The sequence below is a fragment of the Cetorhinus maximus genome, chromosome 8 (genome assembly GCF_964194155.1).
Source record: "Cetorhinus maximus chromosome 8, sCetMax3.hap1.1, whole genome shotgun sequence".
Taxonomy (NCBI): Eukaryota; Metazoa; Chordata; class Chondrichthyes; order Lamniformes; family Cetorhinidae; genus Cetorhinus; species Cetorhinus maximus.
The window spans coordinates 38622584-38637397 of NC_135886.1; the positions used below are offsets into that span (position 1 = coordinate 38622584).

At 41.4% G+C, this 14814-nt stretch overlaps 1 protein-coding gene across 4 annotated transcripts in view; it reads right to left on the bottom strand.

The window, feature by feature from the left end:
• LOC144683564 (protein phosphatase 1 regulatory subunit 12A-like) overlaps nt 1-14814 on the bottom strand; it is a 301353-nt gene that overhangs the window by 147503 nt on the left and 139036 nt on the right. For all 4 annotated transcript variants that reach the window (XM_078546708.1, XM_078546707.1, XM_078546709.1 and 1 more), the window contains exons 6-8: nt 14157-14231; nt 10563-10642; nt 230-381 (exon numbers count right to left, since the gene is read on the bottom strand). In XM_078546708.1, the coding sequence (XP_078402834.1) occupies nt 230-381; nt 10563-10642; nt 14157-14231 (307 nt within the window). The remainder of the gene's footprint in view (nt 1-229; nt 382-10562; nt 10643-14156; nt 14232-14814) is intronic.

Consider the following 14814-nt stretch of genomic DNA (forward strand, 5'->3'; position numbering starts at 1 on the left):
TTCCAATTATAATGAATAATTTGCTTTAAAAGGGTACTATAATTATATGCACACAACACAAAAGTTGTACCATATGGTCTTTTAGCTGAAATTATTCAAAACTGGGGGACAAATAAGGACTACCGAAAGGAAAAAAAAAGCATTTGAAAGATAAAACATTAATGTTCGTTCTAAATTTCCTGTATCTTTATAAAGCGCTTTACACTAATTTCATCTGTGTTCAGTTTACCTGCATCTATGTCCGACTCAGAATCGGTGGCATCATCCTCCTCCTCAGAACTGGAGCTGCTGGATTCATCTTTTTTACACTCTTCATCAACCTTTTCTTGCTCAGGTGATTTGCATTTTGTTTCTTTATCTTCAGAAAATAGAGTGTCTTTACTGTAACAATGATGAAACAGGTCAATATCATTTAACTGTACAAATTACTTCAAATGACTGATTTTATTAATTACTACAATATATTATAATAAGATGAAGAAAACTTTGCATTTAATTTTGTAACTACTGCAATTACAGAGGATAACTTTTTAAAAAACGTTTTGGCAATGTGGAGCTTCACTGTTCTGCAAACACTGAGTTCAAGAATGGGCAGCCAACAGTTCTCACAATAGTTCCCAAGTTCAAATGTGATGACAGAGCAAAGAAAGATGTTTCCAGCCATTACCTTGCCTTCTGTACCTTTTATGAACTGCTTATTAATGAGTATCAGCAAGGATTATTACTGTCCTTTTTTACTTTGGTTTAAAAGCTCGAATCTTTTATCAGGTTTCATTTTGTGTCACAAAATGGGACAAAATCAATGGAGGAAAAGATGACAAAATAATCTTAGTGAATTTGGTTAGAAGTGAAAACCAGAGAATAAAATAATTTAGAACACAATCAGATACTTTGAACCAATTGTAAGAGGCACAATAAAGCTAAATGATGACCCACATTATCTACGCCATTCTAACACTAATTTAATAGAGCCAAAAAGCAATCCCAAAAAGTGTGGCACCTGCTTGAAGCAGTACATTGAATGAAATTTGCAAAGCATGCTGGCCTAGAGGTAGTCATATTGGAAAACATACCCTTAGCATTTGCTGAGCCAGATGGGGCACTTAAGAGTGTAAGTCGTGGATTTAAGAGTCAGTAGGTGTCTTATAGTTTGGAGGCGGCTCATAGACTCAGATGTTTACAGCACAGGAGGCCATTCGGCCCATCGTGTCCATGCCGGTCAAAGATCTGACTACACTAATCCCATTCTCCAACACATGGCCAATAGACCTGGGGGCTATGGCAATGCAAGTGAATATCTAAATACTTCTTAAATCTTACGAGAATATCTGACTCAACCACCCTTTCAAGCGATGAGTTCCAGATTCCCACCACCCTCTGGGTGCAAAAAATTCTCAACTCCCCTCTTAGCCTTCTACCTCTTACCTTTAACCTATTCCCCCTGGTTGTTGATAAAGTGCCTTCCTATCCACCCTATCTATACCCCTCATAATCTTATACACCTCTATCGGGTCCCCTCTCAACCTTCGCTGCTCCAAGGAAAACAAGCCCAGCCTATCCAAATCTTCCCTCGTAGCTCAGACCCTCCAGCCCAGGCAGCATCCTGGTAAATCTCTTCTGCACCCTCTCTACGTGCAATCACATCCTTCTTATAATGTGACCAGAACTGCACACAATACTCCAGTTGTGGCCTAACCAGAGTTTAATACAGTTCCAGCATAACCTCCCTGCTCTTGTATTCTATGCCTCGGCTAATAAAGGCAAGTATCCCATATGCCTTCTTAGCCACATTATCTATCTGCCCTGCTACCTTCAAGGGTCTGCGGATATGCACATCAAGGTCCCTTTGATCTTCAGTACTTTCCAGAGTCCTACCATTCAAAGTGTAATCCCTTTCCTTGTTAGCCCTCCCCAAATGCATTACCTCACACTTTTCCGGGTTGAATTCAATTTGTCACTGCTCTGCCACCTGACTAGTCCACTGATATCCTCCTGCAGTTTATGGCTATCCTCCTCACTATTTACCATCCTAGCAATTTTCGTGTCATCCGCAAACTTCTTGATCATATCCCCTACATTTAAGCCCAAATCATTTATGCACATCACAAACAGCAAGGGCCCCAGCACCGAGCCCTGAGGGACCCCACTGGAAACAGGCTTCCAGTCATAGAAAAATCCCTCCTATCATCACCCTCTGCTTCCTGCCTCTCAGCCAAGTTTGGATCCAACGTGTCACTTTGCCTTGGATCCCATGGGCTCTTACTTTCTTGGCCACTGCCATGAGGGACCTTATCAAAAGCCTTGCTAAAGTCCATGTAGACCACATCAAATGTATTACCCTCATCAACACTCCTGCTTACCTCCTCAAAAAATTCAATCAAATTTGTCAAACACGACCTTCTCTTAACAAATCCATGCTGACTATCCCTGATTAATCTGTTTATCTCCAAGTGCAGATATATTCCGTCCCTCAGAATTCTTTCTAGTAACTTCCCCACCACCAAGGTTACACTGACTGGCCTGTAATTTCCTGATCTATCCCTTCCTCCCTTTTTTCAATAATGGGACAACGTTAGCAGTCCTCCAGTCCTCTCGCACCTCACCTATGGCCAGAAAGGATTTGAAAAATATTGCCAGAGCCCCCTGATATGTCTTCCCTCGCCTCCCAAAACAGCCTGGGATACATCTCATCTGGGCCTGTGGGTTATCCACTTTTAAGGCCACTGAACCAACTAGTACCTCCCCTCTCTATGTTAATCTCCTCTAATATTTCACAGTCCTCCACCCTGATGTCTATATCTGCATTGTTCTTATCCATTATGAAGACCGACGCAAAGTATTCATTGAGGACTGTACCCACGTCTTCCGGTCCACACACACATTACCTCTACGGTCCCTAATTGGCCCTACTCTTTCCCTAGTTATTCTCTTGAGCTTTACATGTTTAAAAAACTCCTTTGGTTTTTCCTTTATTCTACTCACCAATGCTTTCTCATGCACTCTCTTAGCTTTCCTAATTTCCTTTTTAAGTTCTCCCCTTCACTTTTTATACTCCTCTAGGGACTCTGCTGTATTGGGTACTCGGTATCTTCCATAAGCTTCTCTTTTTTTTCTTAATCCTAACCTTGACATCCAGGGTTCTCTGGACTTGGTCTCCCCCTCACCCACTTTGTCTTTATGGGAACATATCTGCCCTGTACTCTCGCTATTTCCTCCTTGAATGCCTCCAACTGCTCTGACAGTTTTATCTGCAAGTAGCTGCTCCCAGTCCACTTGGGCCAAATCATAACTCATCTTAGTAAAATTAGCCTTTCCCCAGTTTAGAACTTTTATTCCTGGCCCAACCTTATCCTTTTCCATAACTATTCTAAATCTAACTGAGTTATGGTCACTATCTCCAAAATGCTCCCCTACTAATACGCCTTCCATCTGCCTGGGCGCATTTCTGAATATTAGGTCCAGAACTTGCTTGTTGGGCTTTCTACATACTGGCTAAAAAAGCTCCCTGGATGAAACTTAAAAATTTTGCTCCCTCCCTACCTTGCACACTAAAACTATCCCAGTTAACATTTGGTTGGTTAAAATTCCCTACTAATGTTGCCTTATTATTCTTATGCTATATATTTGATCGGCTATCTCTCCCTGACTGTTTGGGGGCCTATAGTACACACCCAACATTTGCCCCTTATGTATTTTTTTTTACTTCTACCCATATGACCTCATTTGATGATCCTTCCAAGATATCATCCCTCCTCACTGCTATAATTGATTCCTTGATTAATTTTGTGCCCGCCCCCCCCCACCCCCCCCATTCCCCTCTATATATTGTCTGAATATCCTAAAACCAGGAACGTTGTGCTGCCAAATCTGCCATACTTTTAGCCAAGTCTCGGTCATAGCTATATCATCATACTCCTACGTGCTTATCTGTGCCCTCAGCTCGTCTGTCTTATTCCTCAGGCTCCTTGCATTAAAATATATTCCATTTAACCTTGCTAAACTCACTTCTTTCTTATCTAGCCTATGTTTCCTCTGCCTTCCAGAATCACTTACTAGCGTTTTAACTTCTAATTTCATCTCAGCTTCTCGCCCCTCTGAATTACTTTTCAGGATCCCATCCCCCATCAATTTATTTTAAATCCACCCCAACAGCATCAGCAAACCACCCGCGAGGATGTTGGTCCCATTCCTGTCCAACTTGTACATGTCCCACCTTCTCCCAAAATGGTCCCAGGAATCTAAAGCCCTCCCTCCTGCACCATCTCTCCAGTCACGCATTCATCTGCTCTATTTTTCTGTTTCTATACTCACTACTATGTGGCACCGGGGCTAATCCAGAGGTTACTACCTTTGAAGTCCTGCTTTTCAATTTCCTACCTAACGCCCTAAAGTCTGCTTGCAGGGCCTCATTTCTCTTTCTTCCTATGTCATTGGTCCCAACATGGACCACGACCTCTGGCTGTTCACCCTCCCCCTTCAGAATGCCCTGCAGCCTTTCCATGACATACTTGACCCTGGCACCAGGGAGGCAACATACCATCTTGGAGTCACATCTACAGCCGCAGAAGTGCCTGCCTACTCCTCTCATTAATGAATCCCCTACCACTATTGCCCTTCCACGCTACTTCCTCCGCCCCTCCACCCACCCAAGCAGTTGGACCACCCAGAGTGCCATGGCCTTGGCTCTGGTTGGCCTCCACAGAGGACCCGTCACTCTCACCCTTTTCCAAGGCCGAAAAATGATTTGCGAGTGAGATGCACTCGGGGGATTCCCTCACTACCTGAATGGTCTCCTCCTCCTGTCCGGTGGTCACCCATTCCCTCTCTGCTTGCACTCCCTTAAGCTGCAGGGTAACCACGTCCTGAAACGTGCTATCCACGAATCTCTCAGCCTCATCAATGCACCGTAGTGCCCCCAACTGCCGCTCAACCTCCAAAACCCGGAGCTCAAGTTGCTCCAGTCGGAGGCACCTCCCGCATACGTGGTCATTACAGACCGCAGGAGCGTCTAGGATTTCCCACATAGCACATGATATGCAAATCACAGGACTGAGCTCCCCGGACATATCTTAGAAACATAGAAGCTAGGAGCAGGAGTAGGCAATTCAGCCCTTTGGGCCTGCTCCGCCATTCAATATGATCATGGCTGGTCCTCTAACTCAACGCCATATCCCCGCTTTCTCTCCATACCCCCGAAGCCCCTAATATCCAAAAATTTATCAATTTCTTTCTTGAATATACTCAGTGACCCGGCCTCCACACCCTTCTGTGGTAGAGAATTCCACAGGTTTACCACCCTCTGAGTGAATAAATCTTTCCTCCTCTCAGTCCTAAATGGTCTGCCCCATATCCTGAGACTGTGGGCCTTGGTTCTGGACTCCCCAGTCAGGGGAAACATCCTCCCTGCATCTAGTCCGTCTAGCCCTGTTAGAATTTTATACGTTTCAATCAGATCCCCCCCTTCATTCTTCTAAACTCTAGTGAATACAGGCTCAGTCAAACCAATCTCTCCTCATATGACAAGACAGTCCTGCCATCCCCAGTATCAGCCTAGTGAACCTTAGCTGCACTCCCTCTACTGCAAGTATATCCTATCTTAGGTAGGGAGACCAAAACTGCATGCAATACTCCAGGTGCAGTCTCACCAAGGCCTTGTATAGTTGCAGTAAGACATCCCTACTTCTGAACCCAAATCCTCTTGCAATGAAGGCCAACATACCATTGCCTTCCTAATTGCTTGCTGCACCTGCCTGTTTACTTTCATTGACTAGTGTACAAGGACACCCACATCCACATTTCCCAATATATCACCATTTAAATACTCTGCCTTTTTGTTTTTCACACCGAAGCGTATAACTTCATATTTATCCCATGTTAGACTGCATCTGCCATGTTTGCCCACACACACTTGTCCAAATCGCCCTGAAGCCTCCTTGCATGCTCCTTACAACCCTGCCCAGTTTTGTGTCGTTAGCAAAGTTGGGAATACTGCATTTGGTTCCCTCATCCAAGTCATTTACATATATTGTGAATAGCTGGGGCCCAAGCACTGATCCCTGCGGTACACCGCTAGTCATCGTCTGCAATCTGGAAAAAGACCCATTTATTCCCACTCCGTTTCCGGTCTATCAACCGATTCTCAATCCATGCCAGTATATTACCCCTGATCCCATGTGCTTTAATTTTGCCCACTAGCATCTTATGTGGGACCTTATTAAAAGCCTTCTTGAAATCCAAAAACACCACATCCACTGGTTCTCCCTTATCTATTCTACTTGTTACATCCTCAAAAGACTCCAGTAGATTAGTTAAGCATGATTTCCCTTTCATAAACCCATGTTGACTTTGTCTAATCCCGTTAATGCTTTCCAAGTGTTCTGTTACCATGTCTTTTATAATAGACTCTAGCATTTTCCTCACTACTGATGTCAGACTAACTGGTCTGTAATTCTCTGTTTTTTCTCTCCCTCCTTTTTTAAATAGTGGGGTTATATTTGCCACCCTCCAATCTGTAGGAACTGCTCCAAAGTCTATAGAATTTTGGAATGCATCCAATATTTCCAGGGCCACTTCCTTTAGTATTCTGGGATGTAGATTATCAGACTCTGTGGATCTTTTAGCCTTTAACCCCATTAATTTCTCGAGCACCATTTTTAAAAAATTAATACTGATATTCTACAATTCCTCCCTCTCACTAGACCCTTGGTTCCCTAACCTTTCTGGGAAATCATTTGTGTCCTCTTCTGTGAAGACAGGACCAAAATATATGTGTTCAATTCTTCTGCCATTTCTTTGTTCCCCATTATAATTTCCCCCATTTCTGACTGTAAAGGACCTACATTTGCCCTTGCTAATCTTTTTCTCTTTTACAGTCAGTTTTTATGCTCCCTGCAAGTTTACTCTCATACTCCATTTTCCCCTTCTTGATCAATCTTCTTGTCCACTTTTGCTGAATTCTAAACTGCTCCCAATCCTCAGGCTGTGTGGCAATGTTATATGTCTCTTCTTTGGATCTAATATTATCTCTAATTTCTTTTGTAAGCCATGGTTGAGCCATCTTTCTTGTTTTATTTTTGCGCCAGACAGGAATGAACAATTGTTGTAATTCATTCCTTAAATATTAGCCATTGCCTATCCACTGTCAACCCTTTCAGTAAGGTTCCCCCATCCATCATTGCTAATTAGTGCCTCATAACCTCATAGTTCCCTTTAGATTCAGGACCCTAGTTTCGGATTCAACTCTTCGCTCTCCACCTTAAGGAACAATTGTATCATTTTATGGTCGCTCTTCCCCAATAGGCCCCACACAAGAAGATTGTTAATTAACCCTTTCTCATTGCACAATACCCAGGCTAGAATAGCCTGCTATCTAGCTGGTTCCTCAATGTATTGGTCTAAAAAACCATCACCTACACACTCCAGGAAATCCTCCTCCACAGTATTATTGCTAATTTGGTTTGTCCAATCTATATGTAAATTAAAGTCACCCATGATTACAGTTGTATCCTTATTGCATGTGTTTCTAATTTCCTGTTTAATGTCTTCCTTTACATCTCCCTTACTGTTTGGGGGCCTATAGATAAATACCAAGGGGCAGAAAATGTTGGTGGGGGTTATTTCCACCCAAACAGATTCCACATCATGATTTTCTGAGCCAATATCCTTCCTCACTATTGCATGATTTCGTTCTTTATTAACATTGCTATCCCACCTCCTTTCCCTATTTGTCTGCCCTTCCTAAATACTGAATACCCCTGGATGTTCAGTTCCCATCCTTGGTCACCCTGCAGCCATGTCTCCGCAATTACAGCTATATCATAACCATTTATATCTATTTGTGCTGTTAATTCATCAACCTTATTGCAAATGTTCCGCACATTAAGATACAATGCCTTTAGGCTTGTCTTTTTAACCTTGTTAGTCATCTTAGCTTTATTTTGCATCTTAACTAAATAGAATATGGGCTCTTGTTTTTATTTTACCCTTACTCCTACTGGAATATAGACTAGATCCTATACATAGACTAGATCCTCTAGGTGCTGCTGATTGTCATAACCAGGTAGGTTAAAAATTCACTTTCTGAACTTGCTTTGTCTGCTCTACAAGCCAGGAAAATTTTCAGTGAATTTTGCAAAGCAGGCAAAACCTTTCCAATGGTAATCAGTATTGTTGAATGAACCAAGTGATATACAAGCCACAGTGGTATTCCATTACTCCGACAGCTTTCTCTTCATTCTCACCTGTACAGATAAAAAGTATAGTTTCTTTTAGAAATTGCAGAGATCTGCTCTGCAGCCCAAATTCCACTGAGATTTTGATCAGTGGAATAAATCAATATCAGCTATAAGTTTCAGCTCTGCCCAAGGTATTCTTTTTGTAGTAATTCCCCCAAATGGTCCTACTTCTTGTGTTCAGGAATGTGGCCATACTGCCCAATACCTAATTGTACAGGAGCATAACTCGGGGATTTAACAGAAAGAGCACCCTGTCAGCTGGCTCATTTGACTTTGACAAAATAAACAGAAAATTCTGGAAATACTCATCAGTTCTGGCAGCATTTGTGGAGAGAAATAGGGTTAATGTTTCTCGTCGAATATGACTTCTTCGGGGCTGAAGGAGCATAGAAATGTGGCATGTTATTTGTCAAAGTTGGGGGGTGGAAGTAAGAACAGAAGGGACGGTCTGGGATAGGGTAGAGGGCAGGAGAGATTAAATGACAAAGATGTCATGGAACAAAGGGCAAAGGGAGTGGTCATGGCTGTAGTAAAGGGACAAAGCATTTGTCCAGAGTAAGTGTAAATGTCAAGATAATGAACAGGCAGTCTGCAAGCATGACCCCAAGCTTCTGGTTGTTTGTCATTTTAATTCACTAACTTGCTCTCACACTCACGTTTGTGTCCTTGGCCTGCTGCAGTGTTCCAGTGAAGCTCAACGCAAATTCAGTATTGTTGAATGCACCTTACGGCCTTCTAGACTTAATAATGACTTCAACAATTTCAGACCATGAACTTTGTCCCCCATTTTGATTTTTTTTTGGCCAGATACCGGTTTGAATCTTGCTTTTCACATTTTTGCATTTGTAAACCAGCCTGTCAATCAAGAATGATTGTAAATGCATTCTTTCTGGAGCAGATTCTAAGCCTTGTTTAAATTAACTGGGTGACCAATCCAACAAAATCCTCACCCAACCATCCCCATGCGCAGCCACCCCGTCAATGCTTGTAGAATGTAGACAGTCTTTTTAAACATATGCAAATTCAATGTTTTAAAATGAATCCTCAAAAAGTAAACTTCCAAACTTGGCAGAGAAAAATGATCAAAAATACCAAATCCCAAATTTTGTGCCTGCAAAGGAAAGAAGGGATTCAAGTAGTTTTAGTGCCTCACACAGCAGCTTGAAATTTGATTGTAAATGCATTCTTTCTGGAGAAGATTCTAAGCCTTGTTTAAATTAACTGGGTGACCAATCCAACAAAATCCTCACCCAACCATCCCCATGCGCAGCCACCCCATCCAAATACATGAATTTAGAATGAAAAGAAAAATCAGGAGAAACTGACTTTAATGACCACAGGCATCGGCAGCAGTCCAACAAAGCGACCACAACACAATGGGCTAAATTTTACCCCAGGATCCCAAGGCCACACTTGCCTGCAGGACCAAATTGGCAATTTTACATAGGTGTCCTCCAAATCTGTCCCCTATGGGAATGGCTTCTGCTGATGTAATACAAGTTGAAATAACCTCAATATAAAGTTATGGTTGGCACAAATGCTAACCAGTCATAACCGTCTAAATGTTTCTCCACATAGATGTTTTTAAGACGTTTCTTTGAGGCCAAAAAAAAAAAAATTGGCCTGAGTTTTACCCAGTCTCCCCATGGCAGGAGCAGGAGCAGAGGCATGGGAAATGATAATGTCGCAGTGCCAAGTGTCAGGTTGCTTCCCTGATTCAGTCCTGCTTCTGGGGCAGTTACCTCCTAGCAGGCAGGAGGCAGACTGGGTTTTGGACCAACTGACCACTACACTAAGGCAGGCAGCCCAATTTGCATAATTAAGGACCCTATTGGGGGCCATTAAGTCAAGTGGGCAGCATTTTGCCAGATGCGAACCATCCTGCAGCTTTGCAGAGGCGGCCTCCTCTGCAGTAGCCCAGGCAGCCATTGGAGACAGAGGCTACAGGTACCAAGGAGGGGGCTGCGTTATTACATGCAGTCAGCCCTAGCCCCAAAAATCTACCAAAGGGGTTTCCTTTCTGACCAGCTGGGCCTTGTGCTCTTGACCATCCTGAATTTATTATTTCTACTTTATTCATACCTTCTTTCATGGGATATGGGTGTCGCTACCTAGGCCAGTATTTATTTCCTATCCCTAATTGCCCTTGAGAAGTTGGTGTGATCGGACTAATTGGAGGGGGGGAGAGCAAGAGAAACTCACTGAAAGGTTGTCCACAAGCTAAGGTTAATTGATTAAAATCCAATGGATGATTCTCAAAGCCAAAAATAGCTAATTAAGTTAATAGTAGTTCACAAAAAATAGAGCATTTGTCATAGTTCAAAATACCTCAAGTGCTTGGTCTGTAGTTTGCAATTTACAGTTGATTCAATGAGCGTTGATCTCTCAGCTCGTTTCTCAGTGCGAAGCTATTAAAAAAATGAACAAACTACAATGTCAAATTTATTTTTAATGGGTCACAACTACAAACCAATTTCAAATTCTGTACATGAATGCAAACTCAGTTAATCACTGGCATCATATCCTCAGGACATTCTATATAACAATTAATAATTTCTGAAGTATAACTATTTCTTATTATTGCATTCATTGTTAGAGACAGCCAATTTTCACGCAAACTAAGTCCTCCAAACAGCAAACGAATGAATGCAGAGTAGTGTCCTATGCCCAACCATCTGCTTCAATGACCTTCCTTATCATAAAGGTCAGAAGTGGGGGTGTTCGCTGATGATTACCCAATGTTCAGCACCATTCTCGACTCCTCACATACTGAAGCAGTTCATGTCCAAACGAAGCAAGGCCTGGGCAATATCCAGGCTTGGCCAAATAAGTAACATTCACGCCTACAAATGCCAGATAATGACCATCTCCAACAAGAGAATATCTAACCATCGCCCCATGACGTTCAATGGCATTACCATCGCTGAATCCCCCACCATCGACATCCTGGGGGTGACCATTGACCAGAAACTGAACAGGATTAACCATATAAATATTGTGGCTATAAGAGCAGTCAGAAGCTAGAAATCCTGTGGCGAATAACTCACCTCCTGACTCCCCAAAGCCTGTCCACCATCTACAAGACATAGGTCAGGAGTGTGATAGAATACACTCCACTTGCTTGGATGAGTGCAGCTCCAACACGCAAGAAGCTTGACACCACTTAAGACAGAGCAGCCCTCTTGATTGGCACCCCATCAACAAACATTCACTCCTTCCACCACCAATGGAGATGCACTGTAGGAACTCGCCATGGCTCCTCAGACAGCACCTCCCAAACACACGACCACTACCATTTAGAAGGACAAAGGCAGCAGATACATGGGAACACCACCACCTGCAAGTTCTCATCCAAGCCACTCACCATCCAGACTTGGAAATGTATTGCAGTTCCTTTATTGTCACTGGGTCAAAATCCTGGAACTCCCTCCTAAACAGCACTGTGGGTATACCTACATCACATGGACTGCAGCGGTTCAAGGAGGTAGCTCGCCACCACCTTCAGAGCAATTAGGGCTGGGTAATAAATGCCAGCCTAGTCGGCAACGCCCACATCCCACCATGAATGAATTTTAAAAATGGTCAGTTTTTGGAGGTATTGCTCAAGGTTCTGACGAGGACATCAGAACTCGCTGCTCTTCTTCAAATAGTCCTATGGGATTTTTTTTTTACATCCATCTGGGCATGCAGACCAAAGATATCAACTGAGATAGTGAAGCACTCCTTTAGCATTGCACTGAATTGCCAGCCTAGATTGTGTACTCAAGTCTGTATCAGGGAATGAGCCCTTCAGAGTCAGAGAAGGAATCCTATCAATTTGACCAAAATAACATTTACTAACACATCTGAGGTACTTGCAAAGCCAGATAGTGAATTTCAAAAACCTGGTTTAGGTAGTAATATCTTACTAATTGTAACACCAGAGTATTTTTTGCCCAGAAAACAGAAGCTGCTTGAAATACTGCAGGTCCATCAGCATCAATAGACAGAACACAAGAGTTAACGTTTCAAGTATACATCCCAATAAAAATAAGCTTTACCATTTCAGGCAAAGCACATGTTCTCCATATAGATGCTGATTGGTCTGCTGTGAGTTTTCAGTATGTTGTTTTTGCTTCAGTTTTCTAGAATTTAAGATCAACCTGCAGTGTATAACAATCTTGAGGTATTGCAAAATGCTTTATAGCTAAAAACCACTTTTGAAGTGTCGGTCACTATACTTGTATTATCTCAAACTTTATCTTTCCCTGCATAGTTTCACCAATTGTTTAGGTTTCAATATTTCAGTTGTAAGCTCTTAAAATATACATTTTCAATTCCAAGTTACTGTAAAATTATTTTCAGATGTTTACTGTCTAATTAAAAATATCTCCTTTGACTGGAACAATTTCAATTTACAGCATCCTATATACTTAGCTTGGGTGTCTAACTTATTTCTCACATCTCAGTTATAACATTTGAAATATCAATTGAATAGCTTTTCTACCCATCAAACATTTTATGAATGGTAAAAATTAGCATGGGCTAAGATTACCTTAATAGACAGACTTCAAGGTGACAGAAAAGGCAGATTGAGCTGTCGCAATTTACAAACACTACTTGTAGATCTCCTACGGCCCTATTTACAGGTGGGTTAGAAGATTCACTGCTCTATAATGAGTGTAATGAGTGTTTCTGTCATACCAGATAACATTAGAACCATTGATTTGCAGTGACAAGTCAAAAATTCCAATTTCAATAAACAATGTTTTAAGATTTTTTTTCTATCGCTTTGACTATTGAAATCAACAACTCAGTACATTACTCGAGGAGAACAGCAGGTGAATTGTCTTTATTTTATAAATATCCCTTTATCCATAAATTTTATTTTTTTTTATCTCTTAGGTATCAGGCATTCAGCTGCATTTTCCAATGCAGCTGAATTTTTTGGTCATTTTTTAAAAACTTTCCTAATCCTCTGGTTTACCACTAACCTTTGCCACATTGTATGTTTATTATTTCAATTTGATACTGTTCTTAACTTCCTTGGTTAACCATGGTTGGTTTACCTCCTTCCTTGAATCCTTCTTCCTCACTGTGTTATATCTTTGTTGAGAGTCATGAACTATTTTCTTAAACATCTGCCATTGTTCATCAACCGCCTTTTCTGCAAAACTCCTTTCCCAGTCCACTCCAGTGAACTCTGCCCTCATTCCATTGTAATTATCCTTATTTAAGTTTAGCACAGTTGCTTCCGACCCAAGTTTCTCACTCTCAAACTGAATGCTAAATTCTACTATATTATGGTCACTGTTTCCTAGGGGATCCTTTACTCTGAGATCATTAAATTTAACAGAAGTTAATTAAAGTTAAGAGAATCTACAACAGCACCCAAAATCAAAGTAGCTCTTTTAAAGTCATCCAGTGTCAGAGATGCTCACATTAATTGGAAAATCCTACTATGTGGCAAGGGGCACAGGAAAATGATTACATACACATGTAACAGGCAGCCATGAATACATCTAAATGGTAAACCCTAGGGGTGTTTACACAGGGGTTTTCAATGGAAGATGTGACTGACACACAATTCAAAATGCTGAACAGACATTTAAAATAGCATTCTAGGTGAAATACTTGGGCTTCAAAATTTAAAAATTTTAACATTCTAACTGCTAGAAAGGTTTAATTTGGATCCTTTTCTGCATGCTTATAAAAACAGAGATTAGGTCTGTAATCCAAAGCCAGACAATTGCTGCAGTTTTGTACACGGTTCTGAAAAGCTGCTCACGTTTACCTTCAAAATGACAAGGTTCATATTGTATGGCTTGAACATTTCATGGTTGTTTTAAACAATATTTGGCAATATTAGTGTTTCATTGAATGCACTTTTTAAGCTAAATGCTGTCAAATAAGATGGAAGAAATTTTTTTAAAAATCACTTACAATATTCTGTTTCTTCTGGAGTTCCTCTAAAAGCTCAACAATGCTTTCATCTGCTAAATCAAAAGGAGTCTGACCCTGCAAACACAATATAGATAACTTAACCCATTGTAAATGCTTGCGACTTAAAGAAACAGAGTGGTTTCGATTTACTTTGGCGGTTCCCAGCTATATTATTGGGGTAGGGTGCAGTTAAGAGAAGGGAGCAATGCTGAAAAGACTAAGCATTTCCCAGTAGGAAATGATGGATAACTGGTGGGCAAACCAGGCCTGGATGCTCAAGACCACACCCCTTGTACCCAGCTAAAGAATAATAAGAGCAGAGACCATACATAAATAACTGATTGAAAAGCTATTAAGAATTTTTTTCTCAAAAATTACATCTCAAACCAAGCTAAAAATATAGTAAACTCCACAGCAATTTTTAAAGTCACCATGTTCTGAATTGTTGCAAATTCCAATGGTCTCTAGTTTACAAGTATTTCACCACATAGAAGAGTTCATGGGACACTGATGCCAACATCCTTTCGTAAGTAAATGGACAGACTACAAGTATATGTCAGACACCTGACAGGAGAAAATTAAAAGCAACAACCCAAGGTCCTTATCAGATGTCGTCCATCAGCTAAGCAAGAGTACCACTGGCCTCGTAGCATTCTTC